We start from the raw sequence: 24,523 nt of genomic DNA, 5'->3' as shown, positions 1-24,523 counted from the left end.
AGAAACCTCCAAAGAAGATCCAATCACCCTTGTACAGTTTTACGGTTTATATAGTCAACATTTCTACAGAGAATCTCACATTAGAAAACATCTGCTTAGGTACAGCAGGAGCAGTGCAGGAGGAAGGTTCAGCGCCAGAGCAGGACTGGTAACACCACAGCCAGAAATAGGGGCATACATGCCTTTAGCTGAGCTTTCAGAGCCTCTCTGGATGTTTCAGCCCCTTTTTTGCCCCCCAAGCCTGCAGCAGAAGTATTTCTAATTCACTACTATTTCAACACTCCTGGATTCAGGGAAGTGCTGCCCTGCCAAGAGGGAGCCAAAGCCCAGGTTCCCCAGCACTGGCTTCGTGCTGCTTGGTACCACGTTGCCCCTGTTTTGAAACCAGTGCCCCCACCACCATCCCCAGTGTGTTCATTTCACTGACAGAAACCACAAACTTTCCTCCTGGTTGCAAATGGTACCATCACAAAGTAGGTTGCTTTGGGCCACACTATCCAAAATCCTTTGCTTTTGTTTGAAACGGTACGTTGGCTGAAAAATCCAAACCAAAGCAGCAATGCAGTATGGTCAGCAGTAAAATAATAGTACAACAGGACAGAACACATTCACAAATGATGGGAGTCCTCCTCATCCATGTCATTATCCCAGATGGAGCTGCCAGCCTCAACCAGCAGAGAGCAGAGGAAAAACCAGCACTGGCTACCACAGTACACACCAAACTCCTATTGGTCAAGAGCTGCTTTTGCTCTCTCTGTACAGATCAGAGCATGTGGGAATGGCCTCATTCTGGCCACAAAGAACATACATAAGGGGGAGCAGGTCATCTTCAGGCATGAGGTGATTCAGGGAATGGTTACTACACAGAGTTGCTTTGCAGCCTGTGAATGTGTGAAGCCATTTCAGCTGTAGCTCCCAATAAAAAGATCACTGCAGCCTCACAAGCCAGGCATTTGCGCAGATATTCCAGTTGTGTAACTGCAAATTAATCCATGCCATTTTGTTTCCCCCCCATAGGCTTCATGTACGTAGACGTCTTGAAGCATCTCTGCTCAGCGGAGCGAGGATTCACTGAGCCAGGCCTCCCTTCTGACCGGTCCACAGCTCACGGAGCTCCACTTTGCAGCCCAGATCCCTTAGCGCTGCTTTGGCCACATCATCGCAGTCCCTGTGTGTTGCACGAGCTTCTGTTATGAGGTTCTCAGCTCCCATCTCTAAGATGGGCTGAGAAAAGTCCCGGCTCCGGGAGACCAGGTTGCGGATCAGCATGCAAGCCTGTTTCTGAGGAGAGGAAAAACACTAATATTAGCAATAGTTTTTGTAGGAAATATCATCCTTTCCTTTTGTAAGGAAATATATATATATATAGCTGGGTGCAGGCACACATAAAGCCAGAGTCTAACTTCATAGAACAGAATCATGGAATGCCTTGGGTTGGAAAAGACCTTAAAGCTCATGCAGTTCCAACCCCCTGCCACAGGCAGGGACACCTTCCACTAGGCCAGGTTGCTCAAAGCTTTGTCCAGCCTGGCCTTTAAAGAACCTATCCTCATCCTCCTCCTTCCAGGAGGAAGAGTGATGCCTGCAAGAGAAGGGTGGCATTCCACAATTGCTTGAACCTGAATTCAGGTGGATTTGAAACCCAAACTCCATTTTGCTCTTATCACATCAGGATGACAGATGTGGGAAGGCCAGCATTTAGCTGCTGCTTCTCATCACACTCAGAACCTTCTGGTATTTGTCAAGTAAAGAATAAAACCCCAAGGAAGCTGTGAACAGAGCCAGCACCAGTCCTGAACCAATACCCAAGTGCTCTGAGGCACGTACCTGTACAGCCACCTCTCGGGGGTGTGCTTTCATGGCCTGAAGGGCCGCCAGTGCCCCGCCACCCTCCATGATGATGGAACAGTTCTCGGGCTTGCGCAGAGCCAACATGCACAAGGCTGCACAACCCTGCTCACAGATCTGCAACACAGAGGGAAGAGATACTGCCTGGAAATGGTGCTTTAAGGGAAAGAAAGTGTTTGGAGCTTGTTTCCTTGTCTGGCAATTCTTTTAAAATGTATTTTGCCACTGAAACATGCTGCTCCTCTGGCACGTAAACCAAGTTTGACATTTGGCATAAAACACTGTATCCAGTATCCATCTGATTCAAGAACAAGAAAAACCCCCTCATGTGAAGTGGACATACCTTTACATTTACCCAAATACCTGCCAAAGCATGCCCTTACCCACTCAACAACAACTGGATGTTAAAGTTTTCACACGTTGCTTAGTTACAGTCATTTAACAACTGCACATACAAAGCAGGTGCTCTCAGTACAAGCTGTTTATCACAAGTCAGAGCAACGCTGTGGCTTGCTCTCCTCCACAGGACAGGTTACCCTGTTCCATTACACAGCCCAAACTCCACCTCCATTCCCAACCCTGGTGGGACTTCATCAACCACATCCCTGTGTACCTGAGGGTTGGCGAGGTGATGGCTTATTGCGAGGACAATGAGGTCTGTCGCCCCAGCGCTCACGATGGCATCTTTAACATCGTCGTTCCCTGCGACCGCTCGGATGGCGCTGAGCACCTGCTTCACCACGTCCTGTTTCCAGCCACACAAATGGGTTAGAAAGCTGCAGAGAGAGTTCTGGAGCCTTCTGACAGCCAACCAGAGCATCCCCAGCAACTGGATTCACACAGTTGTAATTCTCAGCTACAAAGAGCAACACTAGTCTGAGTCACACTTTCTTGCTAGTCAGTAATAATAGAACTGGATGATCTTTAAGGTCCCCTTCCAACCCAAACCATTCCACGATCCTGTAAGGCTGTAAATTAGGATCAATCGCTGGGTTTCAACCCTAACCACACCTAAAATAATGCATAGTCTAGCCAGGACTCTAAACTGAAAAGCATGCCCTGCTGCATTACTTCCATTCCCAAGTACGCCTTATATCACTCACTGGATGGTCGATGCAGTCAGCCAGGAGAGACACCATAAAATTTAAGCCTCCAAGATCTACAATTTCTTGACAGAATTCATTCCTGACAGAGAGGCGAGAGAGGGTGGCACACAGCTCACTGAGAACACCGGAGTTATCTGTGAAGGCTGCAGGGGAGAGACCATGAACAGAGTAACTGTGAGTGAGAAGGGGAGCTGCAGGATCAAGGTGTTTCACTTTGCTTATTACAGTTAAAAAAAGAAGCAGGAAAAAATGTATTTCACCTTCTATATTGAACCAGCACAGATGACATCCTGGTCACTCTGCATCTAGACTATGACAGTATCTTTTCTTGGCCAGAATGCAGCACCTTAGCAGGGATAATGTGCCTGTAAACCCACACTGGGCTGTAAAATACCTCGTAGATAGACTGACAAATAGCTCCATTAACTGCCACCTTAGTGCCTCTGGAACACTCATTTTTCTCTCTCAGAGCACATTTCATCAAAAGAATTAAACATCGTTCGAGTGGCAAATATCTGAATCATCTCTGGGGAGCTCCAAGTTACACCAAACCACTGCTCTGAGATAAGAAAACCCAGATGATTCAAAGCGAGGATCAACATGAAGTGAATTTTACCTTTTGCAGCTTCAATGAGGACTCTTAACCCATCATTTTCCAACACAATCATTTTAGCATGATCATGAGCATGGCCAAAGGGCACGCGGATGTCATCATCAAACGTCATGATCCTGAGGGCCGAGGCGGCCGTGCGGACGACATCAGCGCTGTGTCTGTGCTGGACTATGGCTCCGGTCAGGAGAGGCAGAATCCCACCTTTCACAAAGTCCTGACGGTTCTGCTCATGCTTCAGACAGGCGTGGCGAATGCATCGGATCCCAGCCAGCACCATGTCCGCATCCTCCCTGTATTCCTGCACAGTTTGGAGCAGCAGATCCTGGCCAGCGGAGTCAAGCAGGTCTGGCTGCCCATCCAAGAGGGCAGACAAAGTATAAAAGGCTTTCAGCATTAGATTCCTGTCTCCTGAAGCCACCTGGCAGGCAGAGACCACCACAGGATAGGCACCATTCTGCCCAGCCAGGCAGCGGAATGCCAGCTGCTCTTTGCACTGGGCAGTGAAGACCACGAGCTGCTCAGCCACCTCAGCAAGGTCAGAGTCAGCAACAGCTTTCCCAAGGGCATCTAAAGTCTAAGAGAACAAGAGTTAATTTTAGACCTGGACTGGGAAGGAATGAGAAGAGTTCTTTAGAGTCAGTCACATTTGTTCATTTATAATCATTGTCTACTTTTATGTTTAAAATTACTTTGACATGTTTGAGAAATGGCTGTCTGAAAGAGCAGCATGTTGTCCCCACACACAGAACCCTTGGAGGAACAGCAGCATCTCTGCACTTCTGCCGTCACAGCAGACAGTCTGACCAGTAGTGGGTGAACTATCAGCGGTGTGCACCACTATTTTTATATTCTTGCTGGTGAGGATCTCTTCCAACCCAAACCATTCCATGATTCTATGAACTTTTGTATTATTCGTAGCCTGCACAACAGATGGGATGAACTGCTTATCGAAGAGCTCACAGAGAAATGAGACAGAGGCAGAAGCACAAGGTTTGTCTCATTATGCTTAATCTATTACTTAAACTCATATAACCCTGATCCTTAGAAACCAACATGAATACGGGTTCTTACCAGCAAAATCTCATGCTTTTGTTTCTGCCCATTTTCAGAGGCTGGCGGCCGCACAGCTTTCACAATATTGCTTAGGTCAACACCTGAAAGGAAAAACAAAACCCAGATTCATTTTAGTGACAGCCCCTTGGGTAAAATTTGTCAAGGTAGCCACAGTGAACAAGGATTAACTGACTGTAAAGTGTGGATCAATGCAGGAAGATGCTGCAATGATGCTAACGCCCTGTCTGACTATAATGGTCAAATAACATCCTGGCACAAAGCATCAACTCTAATGGCTAAATGTTAACTGGGAAAGAAAAAAACCAACCATTGACCAAACCGCAGGTTCACTCAGAGCAGTTTTTCAGTCATAGCTGGCCCCATGAAACTAGGTTAGTATTAATTGTGTCAATGTTCCACTTCACAAAGGCTCTTTTCAATACCAGAGGATGGATCAATGGATCTTTGCATGCAGGCTCTCTTAAAGTTTAAGATATGGAAAACCTCAGTCTGTAATAACCCGAACTGCAAAAGCATACAAATTTACACTACCTTGGGACTCAAACTGCTGCACAGCTTCTCTCACAGCCTCTTCTGGGTCCATCTCAAACTCTGTGATGTTTTCTTGCACTGCATCATCAAATGTTTCCTGTGTGATCTGTTTTGATCCCATTTTACTCAAACAGGATGAATCACCTCCTTGTCCTGTCAGTAAGATAGCCCACAACTAGTTTTGGTACAAAACCTTCTAATGTTAATCAGAAACAAAGGACGTGACTTGCTCTTTTTCAAAAGAAAAGCATAGAACTAAAACCCAAAAATCTATGGCTAAAGAGATGACTCGGTTTTTTTAATGGGCAGAAACATACAGCAAAGAGGTAAGAAGGCATTTCAGAGGCCCTGGATTTGGATGGGGAAGCTGCTGCTGCCCTGCTGCAGGTGGGTGTTACCGTAACATGGCTCCCTGCACCTCTCCTGCTGCAGGGCACACACACAGCCCCGAGACACTTCATCCTCGAGGGCTCCCACAGCCTGGAGCCCCTCGGCCCTTCTCTCCCCGCTTCCACAGCAGGGCCCGGTTCATCCCCATCCCCTCCGCAGACCCGGCCTGGCCGAGTATACCCTGTCCCTCAGTGTTTCAGCGAGGCCTGCCCTGGAGCAGACACAAGAACAGGGCGCAGGTACTAGAGGGCCGCCAAAGGCCTCGGTTCTCCTCATGACCCACCTCGGTTCCCCGCCGCCCGCAGCGCCGCTCCCTCACGGGCTCCTCCCGCCGGCTGAGAGGACCAACCCCACCCGGCCACCGTATGCAGGCGGCAGGCGCGCCCAGCGCGCATGCGCCAGTGCTAAACCTCACACCCCTCCCTCACCCAGGACAAAACTACCGCGCGAAAAAGCTCCCGCGCTGCGCCAGTACGCATGCGCCCTCCCCACCGCGCCGCAGACACAGGTGGCCACCACCTACGCATGCGCAGTATGCGGTAGCCCACTGAAGCGGCCGGGCAGCGGGGCCCTACCGGAGCAGCGGGAGGCTGCGGGCGCTCTCCGCCAGCTCGCCCGCTCCTCCCCGCGCAGTCCGGCCCGCGCCGCGCCCTCACCGTTAGTACCGACCCGCTCTGAGGCAGCGCTGCCGCGGAACCGCCTGCCTTGACGGGATGAGGCGGCCGCGCACTGCGCAGGCGCGGCGGCGAGAAGGGGCGGGAGAGCGGGGTCCCGCGGGGGCTGCTGGGAGATTCCCGTGAGGCGGCGGCGGGCCGAGCGCGGGGGGCGCCGCCTCGGTGAGGGCAGGGCAGGGTCCCGGCGGGGCGGGACGTGGGGCGGGGCAGGACGGAGCGGGGCGGGACGGGACGGTGCCCCTTCTCCTGCCGGTGTCCGCACCAGTGGCAGCGTGGAGTGGTGGGCAGGAGCCTGCAAGGGTCGCCCAGTGAGGAGCGGGAAGGCGACTCCTCCTCACGCTGCGATTTACCTCAAGCTGCGCCGCCCCGCGCGGGCAACGGGGGCCGGGAGGTGCCTGCTCCCTCCCACCGCGCTGACGAGAATCCACCAGGTTGAGCCCACTGAGGGGGGGGTCCGGGGTAACGGGGAGGCAGAGGCAGGACCTTCCCCATCGGCCGTGCCCCGGCCAGGGGCGGCATTGTGCTGTTTTGCTACAGGATAAAAATGGCCTCTCGGCGGATCACACGGGAGACGTTTGATGCTGTAGTGCAGGACAAAGTTAAAAGGTATCGCATGGACCGAGGTGATGCTATAGAAGATACAATCCATCGTTTTAAAGGTAATGAAACGCGGGCGTGACGGGCCCTGGATCACACTGGGTTACTTCTCTTGCCTTCCATTTATGTGTATTTGCCTTTAATATGGACTTGTGCTGGTGGTTTTCCACATCCATTTTCATTTAAGAGGCTAATAGCTTGCTATGACTGACACTATTTCGATGTGGAATGCAAATTCCAGGCAATAAAACCGAATTTCAGACAAAGGAATTCTGTTCAGGCTCCATCGGAGGGTCGGTCCAATTTCAGGAGGTCTCCAGGGACATCTCTGCAGGGTGGAATTCTGTTGATGTCTGACAAGTTAAATAAATGTAGGAGCGCATTGGAAGCCTTTGGATCATTTATTTAATGTTAGTTTTGGAGGAGAAGCTAAAAGCAGGACATTAATCTCCTGAACATGCACAAAACATCATCTGCAGATTCTTTCATTTTCTAAATTTGAAACCTGAAATGTCTAAAAAAATTAACTTCTTACAGTCATAGGAAATAAAGAGTTTTAATCTCTTAAAGCTGTATAAGCTCTAAAGAAATAATTTATTTTAAATAATTTGAGCAGGTATTATTTCTGAATTTAACTCCTGGGAATAGGGAAGCTTGGATACTTTAGAGGAGATTCTGGTGTATCTGACTTTAATGGTATCTTGGATAATTGTCTGTGGGTTTGTAGTAGATCTGATCTGGTGAAGCTCCATAATCGAGTGTGGAAACAGAAAGTGCAGGCTTTGATGGTCTTAAATCTGTAAAATCAGTAGAAACCTTATGAGCACAACGTGAGCATCTTCCAAGGCTGAGGAAGTTATGAGTAAGTGGAAAATGGGGTATAAACCATGTAACTAAACCACATAACCAAACTGTAAAGTAGAGCTGGTGTTTGAATGAACACAGAAGTTTTAATAACTGTTTTGACTGTGTGTTTAGGTGGTGTTTAATGTGTGGCTTTTTGCTTATTTCAGTTATTCCATGTACATAAAGAAGCAAATGGGAATATCCTGATGTTAGATATGTTACTGCTCTTCAGGAGCTTTGATCCGTTGACTCTTCTAAGTTTGGCAGTACCTGCAGGGCATTGGTGTCTCTGTGCTTTTGTCGTTACAGCTCGTTCGAGGCCAGTCCCAAGACCAAGATACGACAACAGCTTTCATGATGATGGAAGATATGCTCACGACAACGCTCAGCACCATCCACATGATGACTGGAGTGAAGACCCCAGGGATGACTACCCAGGACCTTCCTATAGGACTGCCAATCCTCTTGTAAGGAAAGACAGCTACTACCATGAACAGTTCGGCCACCCGGCATCCCGTGACCGGGAATTTGGCCACCCGGCATCCCGTGACCGGGAATTTGGCCACCCGGCTTCACACAATCGGGAATACCGGCATCCAGCTGCACACAAACGGGAGTTTGGGCGCCAAGCATCTCGTGACCAGGAGTACAGGCGCCCGGCTTCCCATGACCAGGAGTATGGGCACCCAGCTTCCCATGACCGGGAGTATGTGGGCCTGGCTTCTCATGACCAGGACTACTGCCCTCCTGACTCTTGGGAATCCAGTGGACCACATGAAACTGATTTTAGTTCTTCGGATATTTTAGGTGATTTTAGATCACCAGGACTCATGGAAGATGAATATGGCAACATGGAAAATCAGGAGTATGATGTAGACTTTGGAATTCAATCTGACGGCGAGTTCCGACCTCCGATTTGCAGGGGCAACAGTGGCAGGGGAAGAGTTCTGCGAGGAAAGCGTATCGCAAGGGGTGTTGTTAAAACTAAAGTATTCAAAGGAGAGATCAAAGCTCCCCACAAGAAGTGGAACACTAAAAAGCTGCAGCCAGGCCTTGATCAGACACTAGCTGAGCAACCTGAGCCAGAAGCTGCTGAGCGACCCAGCCAGAGGCTAGGGCCCATCCAGCACCCCAGTCAAAAGTTGCCTCCACAACCTAAGAGGCCAGCTATAACAACCCAGAGACCTATTCTCAGGCTCCCAAAGCCTGCACATGTTTTCAGAAACCTCAATTTTGACCTTGTGGACAAATCAGACATTTTTTCAACATTTGGAATAGAAATTATCAAGTGGGCTGGGTTTCACGCGATAAAAACTGATGCAGAGTTTTCCCGGCTCTTCGGAGCTCTCTTTGAGCTGGAGACAGAAACCTGTGCAAAAATGCTTGCCTCCTTTAAGTGCTCCTTGAAGCCAGAACACAGAGATTATTGTTTCTTTACTATCAAGAGTTTACAACATGCTGCTCTCAAAACTCCCAAAGTGGACAATGAGTTTTTAAACATGCTGTTGGACAAAGGTGCTGTGAAAACAAAGAATTGCTTCTTTGAGATAATCAAGCCTTTTGATAAATACATAATGAGGCTCCAGGACCGCCTCCTGAAAGGTGTCACTCCGCTGCTGATGGCCTGCAATGCCTATGAGCTGAGCATCAAGACGAGTGGGTTTGGGAATCCCAGAGAAATGGCAAGTGCTTTTGAGACCACTGTTTCTCTCTGTCGTAAGTCTTTAGCACTTCTGGGGCAGACCTTCGCCTTAGCATCTGTTTTCAGGCAAGAGAAAATACTTGAGGCTGTAGGGCTCCAGGAAATGGCTCCAGCACCAACGTTGTTCCCAAACTTTGATGATTCAACGTTGTTTGGAAGGGAGTACATTGAAAACTTGAAGGCTTGGTTGGAAAAGAGTGGATATCCCATTCAGATGAAAAAAACTGAGCAGGAGTCCACAGAACCGCTTATAAAACCCTCTCCTGACCCAAAAGGTAACAGGGGGTAAACTGTTGTAAGATACTTGGCAGGATATAATGTCTTTATTTGTCACTAACATTTTATTGTCATTTTAATGGTTTAATTAGGTCAGATTTCCCAGTTCTGGGAATTCCATGTGAATCTTTGCACGTGCTTATATTGAAATGTAGGATTTCCACCTCGTGCCCTGGACCTCTTCAGCTGCCCCCTAGTGCCACCCCTGGAGGGAGGCCATGCCTGCAGCTGCAACTGCCTGCATTAGAGGGAGTATTTGCACCTAAGCAAAGCTGCAGGTGTTACCATCAGTGCTTTTAGCAGATGCAGATGTCTTGGAAGTTGTTTCTATACTGCCATCTATAGGAATAGATCTCCTCTACTCTATTAGACCAGCTAGTTCATCTTCTAAAGCATTCTTACTCACTCCTACACTCATCTGGTTTTCCTAATTGAACCTCATCTGCTTTCTCAGGGAGGTCTTGCAGCACTGACAGTGAATGATTTGAAGCTCCTCCCTTCCCAGTTGTGCTCACATATACTTATTTTGCACAAATTCCCTTTGGTGCAATCTATAATTGCCTTTCAAAAGATGGCTTCACTTGCCCAGGATGGCCAAGGGTGAGCTTCTTAAACCACAGCCACTGCTCAGAATAAACTGTTCTAGAATCTAAGTTGAGAAAAGAGAAAGTTTGAGGTTTCCTTCACTTATATATTAAGTGCAGCCTTTTTATTTATTAATGTTGAAAAATTGCAAATGTCAGTGTGTCAAAGAATAAAGATGCCACATTGATACTCTGTGGATGAGCAGAATGCAGTGACTGCTTTTCTCTGTCCCCACAGTCCCACAGCGAGCTGATCGGAAGGTTGTACAGACGATTGAAGAGTTGGTGACCAGCATCGTGTCAGGAACCTTGTCTGCCAAAGAGAGGACTGCTCAGAAGAACTGCCCTGAGTATTGGTAGGTGTGTTTGAACAGTGTGTTGTAACGCTGCTTGCTGGCAAAGATCTGTGGAATAAATTTAATTAAATATAATATTCATTGGATGGGTGTAAGATCAAAGCCTATTGTATATTTCATCAGACTTTCTGAGCTCATTACATCTCCTGATACCCCTGGAAAATGTCCTGTTGCTTCTGTTTTGTCTTGTAGCTCATGATGCTTTTGATCTGTCAGTAATGGCTGCACCTCAATCCAAATGCAGGGCGTTGAAAGCAATTTGCATGCACAAGATGAGAATAGGAAGCAAATGTAGTTGGTATAAACACACAGTGAGGTGACAGACTTACTGATCTTATGTTCTAAATAATGCTGGAAAAGGAAAGCTGAGACAGTTCTAAGTGTGATGATCTTTTAATCTGACAGTATCTCTTAATGTGTGAATTACAGCATAGCTGCTTAATTACTAACCAAATGATTTATGTCAAACCCCTCCATCATTTGCTTCCTTGGCATGCTTTACTGACTGCTATCCAAGTGGAGTTGGGTGTTATTCTGAGGCCAGTGTTAGTCTAGCAACTTGTGTACACCCCTGGAAAAAAGGGTCAATTGCTGCAGACATTCTGCTCTGAGAATCTGAGCTCAGTTGTGCTTTCAGCTCAGGCTTTCATTTTGTTGATGTGATGTTATTTAGGTTCTTGTCTGATGAAGATAGTCTGGAATACAAGTATTACAGACTCAAGTTAGCAGAGATGCAAAGGCGGATGTCACCTGGCACGGAAGTGGGTGTGGAGGGCAGAACACTGGAAGGCTCTGCAGCAGAAGCCGTGCGGGCCATGCTCTATGCCAGGAAGGTGGCGAGTATTAAGAGAAGGCTGTTTAAAAGGAAAAGGCTTGGGATCAGCACAAAGCGCACGGCTCGAGGAAGGAAAGGGAAGAGAGCATCCACAGGGACACAGACTGTGCTTTCAGCTGGGACAGTGCTGAAGCACCAGGACAAGCATCTTCAAGGTTCAGTCCAGACAAAGCCTTCTGCCTCAGAACCCAGCCTGGGTGAGAAGAGCTCTTCTCTGGATGCCACCTCACCCTCACAGTGTGCCGCCGGTTCAGAGGTGTCTCCGCCAGCAGAAGAAAGGGCAGATTCTGAGGGTTTCTCAGCACCACCTGACCTCCTCCCGCCGTTGCCCTCTCAGTTTCCTGATGGTATGTGAAGCTGCAAGATCAGATTTTCAACTCTTAAGTTATATGAGAAAAATATTTGCATTGAATGTTATGGAAATACCAAAATCACTTATTTTGCTAAAGTAGTTCTCAACTGTGCTGAGCTTCCAGTTGTGCAGGTTTTGGATGAAGCAGTACATAACCAGCTTTCTGTTTCTTGCAGTGGACGCTAAAACAATGGAAACTGCTGAGAAACTCGCCAAGTTTGTTGCTCAGGTAGGACCAGAGATTGAGCAGTTCAGCATCGACAACAGCACGGACAACCCAGACCTTTGGTGAGTGAGGCACATGCTCAGCTGTGGGAATGGGCTCACAAGGAAAATCTGAATGCATTGAGGCAGTTACTAAGGAGATATTTCCTTTTCTGGTATGTTGAATGTATGCTTTTATTCAATGTGTTTGGCAACAGAGGAATTCTGAGCAATACTCCTCCCTGTTGTCCTGCTCAGCACCTCCAGTAATGGCAAATACCTGAAACACTGCTTCTCCCAAATGTCTACATGCACTGATAGATGTATTTTATTTTTGATATCCTAAGTAATCAGCTTGCATCTTGAAACAGTTTCTGCCAAAGTAGTATCAATCTTGTTCATTTTTGAAGCAAGGCTCTGATTACAGCGAGACCTGGACTGGCTGGAGAGTTGGGCTGTGAAAAATGTGATGAAATATAACAAGGAGAAGTGTAGAGTGTTACATCTGGGTAGGAACAACCCCACGTTCCAGTACAGGTCGGAGAATAATCTATTAGAGAGCAGTGAAGGGGAAAGGGACCTGGGAGTCCTGGTTGATAGGAGGATGACCATGAGCCAGCACTGTGCCCTTGTGACCAGGATGGCCAATGGCATCCTGGGGTGTATTAGAAGGGGGGTGGTCAGTAGGTCAAGAGAGGTTCTCCTTCCTCTCTACTCTGCCCTGGTGAGACCACATCTGGAATATTGTGTCCAGTTCTGGGCCCCTCAGTTCAAGAAGGACAGGGACCTGCTGGAGAGAGTCCAGCGCAGGACAACTAAGATGATTAAGGGAGTGGAGCATCTCTCTTATGAGGAGAGGCTGAGGGAGCTGGGTCTCTTTAGTTTGGAAAAGAGGAGACTGAGGGGTGACCTCATTAATGTTTATAAATATATAAAGGGTGAATGTCACGAGGGTGGAGCCAGGCTCTTCTCGGTGACAATCAATGGTAAGACAAGGGGTAGTGGGCTCAAACTGGAACACAAGAGATTCCACTTAAACTTGAGAAGAAACTTCTTCTCAGTGAGGGTGACGGAACACTGGAACAGGCTGCCCAGGGAGGTTGTGGAGTCTCCTTCTCTGGAGACATTCAAAACTCGCCTGGACGCCTTCCTGTGTAACCTCATCTAGGTGTTCCTGCTCCGGCAGGGGGATTGGACTATATGATCTTTTGAGGTCCCTTACAATTCCTAATATTCTGTGATTCTGTGATACAGTAACCCAAGTGCTCTGCTGTAAATTAGCACAGGTTTTCTCTTGTAGTCATACTGTACTAGTAAAAAGGGAGCCCTGTTGTCTCTTCTGTCTCTCAGAATCAATACCCGTATTGCCACATAGGCCACATGACTGACATTCATAAGACCTAGATTCTCTTGTGGGGTCTGCTGTTTGCCTTCTGGGTCATTCCAAACTGGCATCTTATCATAGTGTCTCCAACTATATAATGCAGCTATAATTGTACTGAATTCTTTACAGCACATGTTGAGATGTGCTGCTGCAAACTCAGTCTGTGAGAACTGAGGAGAACCATTGCTGTTGCTGGGGAATCCTACAGTTCTACAAAATATGACTAAGAGCTTTATTTCTGTTGTCTCACTTCATGGTAGCTAAAGACAATCGCTTTCTGGTATTATTTCGCTTTATTTTTTGCTCAGGTTTCTGCAGGATCGAAACAGTTCAGCCTTCAAATTTTACCGAATGAAAGTCTATGAGTTGTGCCCATCCATTAACTTCAGTGCTGTGTCAGAAGCAACTGATGGTGGGGAGAGTGCTAAACCTGAAGAGGCAAATCTGGATATTTTGGAAGAGGAAGAGGATGAAGAAGAAGAGGAGGAAGAAGATAACGAGGAGGAAGCTGAGTTTGAGGACGATATCTCCCAGTCTTTGGAAGGAATGGATATGGAGCAAGCAGAGGAGGGAGAAGAGGATGACATGTCAGCAGGTAGAAGTGTGGAAAACCTAGCTGAAGAGATGATTTCCAAACCAGGAGAGGAAATGTCCACAGGTGAAGTGCAGCTAGCCACATCATCTGATGGTGCTGTACCCAATCTGTCGACACAGGCGTCCACTCCTGCTCCTGGAACCCCATTTCCTCGCAAACGAATCAGCAGCAAGTCTCTGAAAGTGGGTATGATTCCAGCATCCAAAAGGATTTGCCTCATAGAAGAACCAAAAGGTAAGTATTACTTAAGGGATATTTTGTAGGTATCAGTAAAGAATTCCCGGGTTTTATGTACTTTGTTGCTGACTGCTGTTGGCTAAAAGAATTAATTCAGCTGACAAAGGAGAACGTGAATAAACTGTGTAAGTTTTTGTATTGTGGTGCAATAGCGAAGTTCATGTCATCATTCCTCAAATAGTCCCTAAGTAGATGTGAATGTTATCCACTCTCTGCTGCTTAAAAACCTCCCAGTAGTAGTTTTATGGGATTTATTTGGCCAGTGTACATAGGGTTTAACAGACTTAAGGAGAGTACTGAACAGACTTTGAGCGTTTGACTAAATGTGTTCCAACTGTGGATTGGCCTGTCAAATGATGTCCGTATGGCCACAGGAAGGGTGGGTCAAAATAGTCCAAGACTTGAGAGATAAGTAGCTTAAAACTGATTCTATGTGCTCTGCAGCTGCTTTAACAAATGGCTTTTCTTTGCATAATGATTTTTATTGGTGAAGGTTATCCTTTGTGAGATGAAAATTGTATACAATAACCTCATTTAAGTCCAGGCTGAATTTTCTATGAGTATTACAGAAGCTCAGGGAAATGAAAGATCTAAAGTCCTTAATCGTGTATCATCCATCAGTGCATTGCTGGCAGAATATGTCCAAAACTAAATACATGCATGTACTAATTACCTTATTTGTGGTGGAGGTGGGGGAAAAAGTTCTTACCATTTCTCTTTGTCTTGGTTTTATTCTGATCTTTCTTGTTGGTTCTGATTTTAGGCCAAGGCACTGAGTTGAGTCCTTCTTGAGATGTACTTGGGGAGTTCTGCATGAAAGTTGTTTTTCTTTACAGCTGAATTTTGTCTTTGATTTGACTTGCAGTGCACGAACCTGTCAGAATTGCTTATGATAGGCCTCGTGGTTGCCCAGTTACAAAGAAGAAGAAGGTAAAGAACTCTTCTGGTTTGTTATTGCACTCTGAGAACCCACTGGCTTTACAAGAGACCCCCTCTGAAAATGTGTCATTGCCATAAAATCAACTTAAAACCTGAAGAGCCTGATCCTGAAAGCCAGGACTAAACCTCAGGGCAGCCATGGCTCCTGTTGTCTTGTAACTACCTGTGTCAACAGGCAACATTTAATGATTACAGCACTATTGAAAAGATGTGCATTATCCTTGTGTTCTATTAAAATACAAAAGCTAAAAAGGAAGAAAGGAATCAGTGCATTGCTGTCTGGAAAACAGGCTGTAATTTCCCACAACTGGGAAGATGTTCTGTATTTGTAATGGAGGTTCAATCGTTAGATCATTCAATAGTTGATATTAAATAACAGAACTACCTTTAAAACATGATTCTTTGCTATTTTAATAATGTAATTAAACAGTTTGAGAGCCTGAAAAATAAATATATATATTTAACTGGCAAGTCAGGTATCTTCTCTTTGATAGACTTCCTCTGTGTGGCCAGGGAAGTGCTGCTTAGAAGATACTCCTGTATATCCAGAAATTCAGACACAGTTTGGGGAGCAGGTGGGGATTTGAGGGATTTTTAATCCATGGTCTCCCTGTATAACAAAAAAACTTTGTTTTTTCTGTGGTTTTTTCTTTCCTCTCCACAGAAACCAAAAGATTTGGAATTTTCACACAAGAAGCTGACAAACAGGAATGTGGGTTTCCAGATGCTTCAGAAGATGGGCTGGCAGGAAGGACATGGCCTTGGTTCACGAGGAAAAGGAATCCGAGAGCCTGTAAAAGTGTATGTAATGGGAACACAGTGCAGAGATCTGCCACCTCTGGAAAAGGCTGGGATTCTCCCGGTCACCAGGTCTCTCTAAGCACCTAGGTGGGCCAGTTCAGTGGTTTGTTTCCTTCTTCGTGTTGGCCTCAGCATTCAGCTATGCTGAGGCCAGAGGCTTCACATGTCTCTGGCCACGCAGGGCAAAGCCTGGTCTGAATGGAGGGTAGCTGTTTCATGCCATCCGATTTGATATCCCTGAAGGCTGCAGCATGAATGCTGCAGTGTGTGGACACTCCCTAGAGGTACAGAGGTGCCCCATTCTTCAGGAGGTGGGTTTTGTTGTTTGCTGGATTTAGGTTTGGGGTTTTTAACATGTAGTATTATCCTAGGGATTTCCTTGCTGCCGCACCAGCTACAGAACATATAAATAGGCTTTAGGAATGTCATACACTGTACTCCTAGGTGTAGCCAACACATTTATTCTCACTCTAATTACATGATTCATTCCAGTGCACACTGAAAGAGGTAAGTGCATCTGCCAGAAGGTAAGTGTGTTTTTTCCTTTAAAACATCAATTTGGTTTTGGATCTTCATTTTGTCTTTTAAAGTTGCTGTATCCAGTGTCCACTGCTGCCAGCACAGGGAACAGATAATATCAGCTCCCTGACTGAATAAGGATGTGAAAACTATTTGTTTCTCTCTGAACTCATACAACAAGCTTTCTCATCCACATATGCAATCTGTGGTTTAACAGTTTTCCTTCTCCAGGGGTTTCTGTGTTCTCTTTGTGCCTTGGACCCTCCTGATCATTTTAGCTGGTGAGATACTTCTGGTGGTTTCTTTCTTTTTTCCTTAGTGCTCTCTGTGGTCCAGTGGCCATCACTAGATTTTCTGTATTTCCTTTTCCAGCAGCAGATGGACAATGTGACAGCACTTTATTTCCCCTGCAGCTCTCACATTCACTACTTTGGCTCTTAACCTCAAAACTCCTTGGGACCAAATCTGAGTAACTTTTGTTTCTGTAGCTCTTGCACAAGTTTGGCTGCACAGTTAGTCATGAGTGATTCAGTTGTGTCTGGTCTCCCAGCTCCCCACATTCTCAGTGTTTCTGCCCATCTTTAACTGCAGTTTTAATACGTGAAAATACTGTTTTTCCAGCTTGAATCCATGGCTGTGTCACTCTTGTAAAGCCACCTGCAAAGAGCAGTGCAGAACTGCTTCCTGTACCTCTAATAAGAATGTGTTGGCTTTTTCTGTAACATAGCGAGAACTCCATGGTTTTGATTATCTCCCTGGTGTGCACCTCTCTCTCCTGTCCGATCCAAGCCATTCTTTGGACAATACACTGGGACGGTCTCAGTGAGGATGAAACCAGTGCAATTTAAACCTTTGCTTTCTCCTGTTAGTTGCTTTGATGCAGTGCAGTTGGTTAGTTTGTCTTTCATTTAGTAACCTGCAGCCTCTCTCCTCCCTTTTGAAAACCACCAGCTCTTCTACTGATGAATTGTTTGAAACTGCACATGCTGCCTAATTTCATTCTCTGAGAAAGGGGATGGATTAATAATTGGAGAGACTCCAGCTGCAGTATAGATCATGCCCTGGTCATTGTATAATACTGGTATCTAAACCCAATGTATTCAGGCACATCATTTGTTACACAAAGAAACTTGAGGCCCTGTTTTGTTAGGAAAGCTTAAAGCTTGTCTTTGGCTGTGGCAGCAAGTTGTATTTGCAGGCTTGAAGAGATTTTGATATATGTTACTGTAGGAGATCCATGCTGCATGGTGACTCCTCATGGAAATGTTGCCTCCAGAGATTTTAAATGGAATTTCAAGTTAGTCTTGAGAGCTGTTCCCTGTCTTGAGCTGTGGGTCTGACCAGGTCTAAGGTTCAAGAGATGTTTAAAAACCCCCAAACAACCAGCCTGCACTCAAAGGGAGAGCATTTCTATGGGACAGACCCTGCTCTGAGTGATTATCTCATGTCTTTAACGAGGTTTTTTAGTCTGGAAGTAATCTGAAAGGGAGCTGTGGTGTAAATAGGAACCAAGCCAACCAAAATCATCTGTTCTTTCTGGTTGGAAGCATGAAGCAGCCATTGTGTAATGGGAGAGTCTGCTTCAAACAGGTTGTACTGCAAAAGAGCAAAAATAGCCATGTTTTGGGAGGTCTTTTAGGTGATGTCACTTTTAACCACAATAGAAAACACAACTGAACTTGATGATACAGCTGCCAAGTCACACTGTCCCATTTGGGACAAGAAAAACAGCACCCGGATTTCTGCTGTGGGCTGTAAAATTGAATTTGCTTTTTAGAGTCTGAATATTCTCTCAGAATTGCACAATCTACTTGGCTGACATGGATCCATTATGACAGAAATTGGATAAGAATAAGTTTTTTTTTTACTTCAAGTCCTCAGATTTTACCCTGAGAGCACAGTAAACCTGATTTGAGCACATGGGGCAATCTAAAAAGGTTTTCCTACTTTAGTATTATCTAAAGATTTTGCTACATAGTCTCTGCTGTGGAGAATAAAACTAGCACAGAGGATCATTCCTGTGGCAGAGGTTTCAATCGTCTTGGCTTTGTAATGTCTCTGTTCTATGCACACAGCCTGGAGAAAGAGATGGGGTTGCATTATGTGTACCTCTGTATTCTTGTGGGTCACCTACTTCCAGGGTAGAAAGTAGGTTTAATGTTGCTAAGGCCTGTCTGCTCCTGTTGGCATGTTTGGGTGAAGAGAGGAGTTAATGACTCATTTCCTTTGTGGAAGGGCAGGACTTGTCTGTGGTGTGTGTCTTGCTTTGGGAGCTAGACATTTTAAGGAGCATTATGATCCTTTGGTAAAATTGTCATCTCTTATGCAGTTACATGATGTTTCCTTCAAGTCTCTGACTTCTGTCATTTTTGAGATGTCAAAAATGGCTTTGTTTCTTACATCTTTTCAACAGAGGACCTTGTATACCATGAATAAAGTGGTTAAAGTTCATGCAAGAATTTGATCTGTTGGATGACTCTGTCTTCACTGCTCCCTTAATAGGCTAGGAGCATTTTCTTCTGGTGGGTATTTGCATGTGCAATGGGAGGTGGGATTGTTTTATGGTTGATCTTGTGTGCCAGGTACGAAGCCTCCACTCCCCCTCTCCCCCCAGTGAAGCAGAATTGCTTTCCACTTGAATTGTGTCTATGTTGGAAGCTATTGTTTAGATCTCTTCTGCACATTGTCAAATGTAACAGAAACAGAGTGTTCTAACTATTCATTTTACTCCCTAGGGGTGCTACCTCTGCAGGGGAGGGCTTGGGTGTTGCAGGGGAAGAAAATAAAGAAGATGCATTTGATGTTTTCCGTCAAAGAATGATACAAATGTACAGGCAGAAAAGAGCCAGTAAATAGGTATGTGCAATGGACACGTCTGCTTTCTGAATTCCTGCAAACATTAACGTACCAGGGCTTTTTAAGTCTTCCTTTCCCAAGAAAATATTACTATTTCCATGAGTATATCTGGCTTCTTACCATTTCATGAGAATCCAGAGCCACGTTGAACTGCTTTGAACTGCTGAATTACCCCCAATCTTACTTTCTAGGTTTGACATAAAGACTCGCTCGCTAGAAAGCGCACGGATATGCAAAGGCTGCTTGTGAAAGCTCCTCGGCAGAGCATGCCAGTATGAAGAACACTTTGTTCTATAGTAGTGGACTTGAATACTAATGTATTAAAACATTTTCCAAGATTCAAGTTAGTCTTGTGTTTAATTGTGCAAGCTAACGACTTGGATGTCATCTTCTGAGGAAGAAACAACTGATTTTGTTCTCGGAAGTGCCTGCTCACCTCTTTCTTTGGCCAAGTATTCCTGTTTTGTGATGAGATGGCTTACCAAAAAAAGCCCAGAATAAGCAGCATGAAAAATATGACTTAGCCTGCTTTGGCTCTGATCCTTTCTGAAACCAAGAATCTTCTCAAGTTCAGATCTTGCAAGGCAGGTCAGATTTTATTACACTACATTTTGTTGATGGTCTGATCTTCTCATCTACTTCTGGAGTCTGCATAAAGCAGTTTCCTTTCCTGCACATGCCAGTCTTAAGAAGAGTCTCTACCTGTGTGCTTACTTCATATAGGAATCTAGACTTTAAAAGTAGGATGAATAAGAGTTCATCTGAGTCTGAGAACACTAAACTGTTCCTTGAAGGCCTTGGTTGCTGAGGTCTCTCACTGTAACCAACAAGTAATATATATTTTTAAGTGCACTTTTTGGGTTTACACGAATCTGCAGCTCTTCTCCAGCAAATTCTTGACTAATTTCTTTCCTTCTCAGAGCATTTTAATCCATGAGCAGGTGCAGTTCATGTGGCTGCAGAAGATCCTGAAGAAAACACTTGGAAGTCAGCTATTCAGAAGTCATCTGGGAGTGGATGATCAGTTTTATAAGACCATCAATTTAGAGAGTCATTTTTTTCTTTTAAACATTTGTTTTGCAGAAGTTCTGTTATTGAAAAATCCCATGATGTAAGACAAAAAAAAGCTTGTACTTTTAAGGGACTATTCCACAACTTCCTGAAAGTGAAGACTGGATTAATCTACTGTGCTTCAGCAAAAAACATTACCTGACTGCTTGGTGAAGCAGCTCTGAAGATGAGGAAGATTTCACAGTGTTACCACAAATAAAGATTCAAGGTCTGATCATTCATCTTTATCTGACTTGCGCATCAATAAGGGATCTGTGACTGGACTACTGAGAGAATTTAATAGTGCACTTGTAGTGTATTCATTCCCCATCATTAGGCAAAACTCTTCACTTGAATGTTATAGTACCAAAACCTACTTTGCTGAAGTTTTCTTGAAGAGAGTTGATCTTGAGCTGATGCATGTCTTGCTTACTAGCAGTGGGTGTTTGTCTTGCTGATGTTCCCATCCCACACCATGCTTCTTACAGAGCACAGAGCTTTTGGTCCACCACTAATAGCACCCCCTGGTCCCGTGGCAGCACCTCGCATTCCTCCCTGACATATATGCAAGAAACTCTGTTCTTCAGTTACCAGCTTGCCTGTGCCTGCTGTTTAAGGAACAAAATCATACTCTTTCCCCATTAAAACCCCTTTTGGTTGAAAGGGAGTGTCTTCATTTTCATTCAATAGCAACAAGGTTTTCCTTGTAAAAACCAGTTTTAGTTTATGAATGCAAGTTTGGGGTTTTTTCTCTTTCTGGGTCTTTGAAACCATAAGAAACAATTGTGTTGCAGTGTAATTTTCTGATCGCTCTGGTTTTGTTGCCTTGAAGCACATCATCACTGAATAAAACCACACTGGCTGGTACAGAACAATACACTGGTGGTTCTGTTTTTCCATGAATACCACACATGGCTTTACCCTTTATGTTACAAGAAGTTGAAGCATGAAGGATATAAAAAATGAATTTATCTGCTTGTCAGACTTGATTAAGGACTTTTGATAGCCCAGCCATTTCTCATAGGCTTTACTTGGATATGTTTAAAATCCTTAATTGTTTTGGAGCACAGGCTACTTGAAAGGTCTCAGTTACAGTCCTTGGCAATGTATACTTACCTGTTACGTTCCTATTTGGGTGTTCTTTGCTGCCCCTCTTTCTTTCCTGTGCCTAATACATGGTAAAACTTGAGCCTTTCAAAAAGGAGATCATCAGTCACAGCCTGGTTTAGAATGGCACTCAAACCACTGGCGTTGGCCTCTGATTTATTTCTCAGACCCACTCAAAAGACTTCAGCTTTTCTTTCCGTGTCACTGATGAGGCTGCCAGTGTTGCCAATTTTATTTCCCTGCCAACTTCCAGTTCGGCTCTTCTTTCGCATTTCCATTTTGGAAGGATTCTTGATGCTCGTTCTGCTGTTTGCAGCAAGGCACGAGGTGGAGGTTCGCAGCAGGTTTCAACCTCTTGGGGCCAGGTCAGCATTCTGCACTGCTCTGGTGTTAACCCACATTGGTGGGCAGAGGTTGGGGTGCATTTGTGAAATGCCTCCCCCAAGCTGGGAAACGGTGCTGTCCTTTCTGAGGGCAGTTCAATTTACTATAATGCTGTCTTGAGAATAAAGGTGAACACTGGGAAAATCTGAATCTGCTGCCCTGGATGACTGTTGTAAGGGCTGTCTTTCTTGTGCCAAACTTGAATTTTGGACAAGATACCAGCAGAGAGTACTGGTGCTGAGATTCCAGTGTTGCTCTCAAGGGGGTTACCCTTTGCCACTTTTATCTTGTTTTCCCAAGACCTTACACTCCTTTTGCCAAAGGAATTCCCTTTTATTTTGACCTGCTTTTGCAGGCTGATTAGCAAATTTGAAATACTTGTACATGTGAAACATTTGTTATGCAGATGCGTTGCCTTGTTTCAAGTTTACTAGCTTCTTTTCTGTTATTTTAGTTCCAGGCTCTCTTCCATGAAGACTGCAAGCTTCAGTGAACATTTTAACTAACTTCAGTGGTGTGTCTACTGTCTTTTGGTTGGGTTTTTTGCCATTAATCTTGTAGAGCAATTTGCTAGTTTCTGTTCCGTGCAAGTTGGCAGTAGTGCTAAGCTAGTAACAACTAGATATTTATGTTACTGGATAACTGACATTTCTTCCTAGTGTAAGTAAACATGTTAGCATTGTTAATCTTTTAATATCTGCAATAAATGTAGAACTAAACAATTACTGGTTTAAATGTTTTGCTTGTGAATTTGGCCATTTGTAAGAGATATGCATCACTTTGGCACTAACAAGTGGAATTGAGATTATGCAGTGTTATGTTAGTGTAAAGCAGGATTTTATAGTGTATGAGGGAAGGAAGGTCCCTCTGGTTCTGTGCTGCTAAATGTCTCTGTGGAGAATACCCACTAAATCATTTCTCAGTTGTTTTTTCATGTGGCTTCTAGGGCATTAAATCCATCCTTGCCAGTGTTACTCCCCACGTGAGCACCCAAATGGTCGTGTCCCAGTCAGAATGTGAGAGTTTTACCCTTCATTCCCATGTCCCAGGAATTAGTTGTGTCTCTGGTTTCCTTGGTGAACTGACTTTCAAAGAGCAGAGCTTTCTCTTGACATACGTGTGGTTTACTGTTGCCTTTAAATTCAAATTCCTTTCTTAGACAGGATATGAGGGGGAAAATTGCACCGAGCTGAAATGTAACACTTGTGCAGCCAGCCGCCTTCTGTCGAGAGGTGAAGCAAGAGCGGGCGCTTGGGAAAGACACCAGCCAGGTCTCCTGTCCCTTGCTTTTATACTGACAGCTAGGAAAGGCTTTACGGAGGCAAGTTCCACCTCTGGCTACTCCTTTTTCCTCTTTTTCCTTCAAAAAGTGGTTATATGTGAGGGCCTGGTTCTAGAGGAAAGGACGTTTGCTCTCGCTGGAGAGAAGTGAGATCCCCATTCTGGGGAGGTGCCCTAACAGTAGAACTACAGTCAGTAATACGCTGTTTGGAGTAATTGTGATGGATTAATTGAGCTGTTTTCTCTTTTTTTTTGCCTTCAAAGCTTTTTTTTTTTTTTTTTGCTGTAATACCAGGGATGTTTTCCTGTTTATTTGGGGGATTATTTTGAAGAAGACAACTCCAGCATCCTTAGTGTGAACACTTAATCTGTGCTGAGGTGACTGTTCTCTAAATCAATGTACAGTATATTTTCTATTGATATCCCATTCTGCTTTAAAGTGAATCCTGATGTATCGTGCCCAAAGCGAGTCTGGACTTAGAAATTCAAATGTTATTTGAGATGGTTTCTATCCTACAAGCAGGTATATTTTCTAATTAAGAAGGAAGTCCTGAAAGTCCTGTATCATCTTTAATCCTGCATATCTCGTGACTGAGTGGCCAATCACAACCAGACTGTAGATTTGAGCAATAATAAACACCTTAAATGAGAATATGCTCAAAGAACAAGAGGGTACTTCTAAAAAGAAACAGTTTTCTGTGAACCTTGTCAAGTAGGAAACTTGCTGGATTGCAGCAAGGCTTGAATCTGTTTGCATTATCTGTGGGCAATAAAGTTACTGCTGTTTAAGAAAGTGCTGGCACACGGTGTGTTCTCTTCAGCTTTTTTGTGCTGGATTGCCGTTGGTCGAAGGTTGTGCTGATTTCCTTGACAATTCGTTCCTAGCCAAGACTTTGAAGGGGGAGGTTGTGTTTTGTTATCCCCTCACGAGGTAAAAAAGCAATAGCAAAGCAGCAAACCCAGATGTGAGTTTTAAGCAGAGGTTCATTAGGGGCTTCTTGATTCACGGGGTTAACAAAGGCTTTATCTTGGAACAGTTGACAAGACCTGTTTTCAGCAACCGGAACTATTGTTGGATGGGAAATGGGAATTTAGAGAAACCGCCTAAAAGGAGAGCTCATGAGGAGGCCACCATACAGAAATGAAGAGAGAATCTCTAAGTTCTGGCTTTATTTGATGCCGTAGCCGTTCCTGCGGGTCATTTCCCCGGGCCAGAGGGAGTTGTGGTTGCACATGCTGAGCACAGGAACATCCACACTGTTTTACTGTGTGATCCTGGTCATTAAACACCAGTCTTTAAGAGGCTGTAGATAGTTTCCATCCATAGACTTCTGTCATTCGTGAACGTAACTCCTTGAGACGCCGAGTTCTGGAGGGGTGAT

At 45.1% G+C, this 24,523-nt stretch overlaps 2 protein-coding genes across 4 annotated transcripts; one reads left to right on the top strand and one right to left on the bottom strand.

Moving 5' to 3' along the window:
* Positions 1 to 455: 455 nt before the first annotated feature.
* On the bottom strand, positions 456 to 6,271 carry ARMC6 (armadillo repeat containing 6). Of its 2 annotated transcripts, none has more exons than XM_080634110.1 (8): positions 6,219 to 6,271; positions 5,173 to 5,325; positions 4,639 to 4,721; positions 3,571 to 4,141; positions 2,952 to 3,097; positions 2,462 to 2,593; positions 1,828 to 1,965; positions 456 to 1,281 (listed from the first exon to the last, which is right to left on the bottom strand). In XM_080634110.1, exons 2-8 carry the CDS (start codon positions 5,291 to 5,293, stop codon positions 1,069 to 1,071), a joined length of 1,404 nt encoding a protein of 467 aa, XP_080490236.1. In that variant the 5' UTR covers positions 5,294 to 5,325; positions 6,219 to 6,271; the 3' UTR covers positions 456 to 1,068. The 2 variants fall into 2 exon arrangements, with proteins under 2 accessions (XP_080490236.1, XP_080490237.1); XM_080634111.1 differs by lacking the exon at positions 6,219 to 6,271 and adding an exon at positions 5,846 to 5,901.
* A 419-nt stretch (positions 6,272 to 6,690) lies between these two features.
* Positions 6,691 to 22,583, top strand: SUGP2 (SURP and G-patch domain containing 2; the record flags this gene model as incomplete). Of its 2 annotated transcripts, none has more annotated exons than XM_080634100.1 (9): positions 6,691 to 6,895; positions 7,989 to 9,656; positions 10,480 to 10,597; positions 11,271 to 11,779; positions 11,961 to 12,072; positions 13,681 to 14,201; positions 15,070 to 15,134; positions 15,808 to 15,944; positions 22,315 to 22,583. In XM_080634100.1, the coding sequence occupies exons 1-9, from the start codon at positions 6,781 to 6,783 to the stop codon at positions 22,364 to 22,366; spliced, it is 3,297 nt and encodes a 1,098-aa protein (XP_080490226.1). In that variant the 5' UTR covers positions 6,691 to 6,780. The 2 variants fall into 2 exon arrangements, with proteins under 2 accessions (XP_080490226.1, XP_080490225.1); XM_080634099.1 differs by lacking the exon at positions 22,315 to 22,583 and adding an exon at positions 19,199 to 19,319.
* Positions 22,584 to 24,523: the final 1,940 nt, after the last annotated feature.

Source organism: Psittacula echo (genome assembly GCF_963264785.1).
Source record: "Psittacula echo genome assembly, chromosome: 24".
NCBI lineage: Eukaryota > Metazoa > Chordata > Aves > Psittaciformes > Psittacidae > Psittacula > Psittacula echo.
Note: the sequence above shows the minus strand (reverse complement) of the source record. Positions and strands in the feature narration are given on the sequence as shown.

Bases quoted from the DNA above. Each gene is read 5' to 3' on its own strand.
- ARMC6 (XM_080634110.1), bottom strand. From the start codon at position 5,293: ATGGGATCAAAACAGATCACACAGGAAACATTTGATGATGCAGTGCAA. The intron at 4,722-5,172 runs GTAGTGTAAATT...TTTTCCTTTCAG, and splicing joins GCAGCAGTTTGAGTCCCAAG to GTGTTGACCTAAGCAATATT. The intron at 1,966-2,461 runs GTACACAGGGAT...TCTGTGTTGCAG, and splicing joins ATCACCTCGCCAACCCTCAG to ATCTGTGAGCAGGGTTGTGC.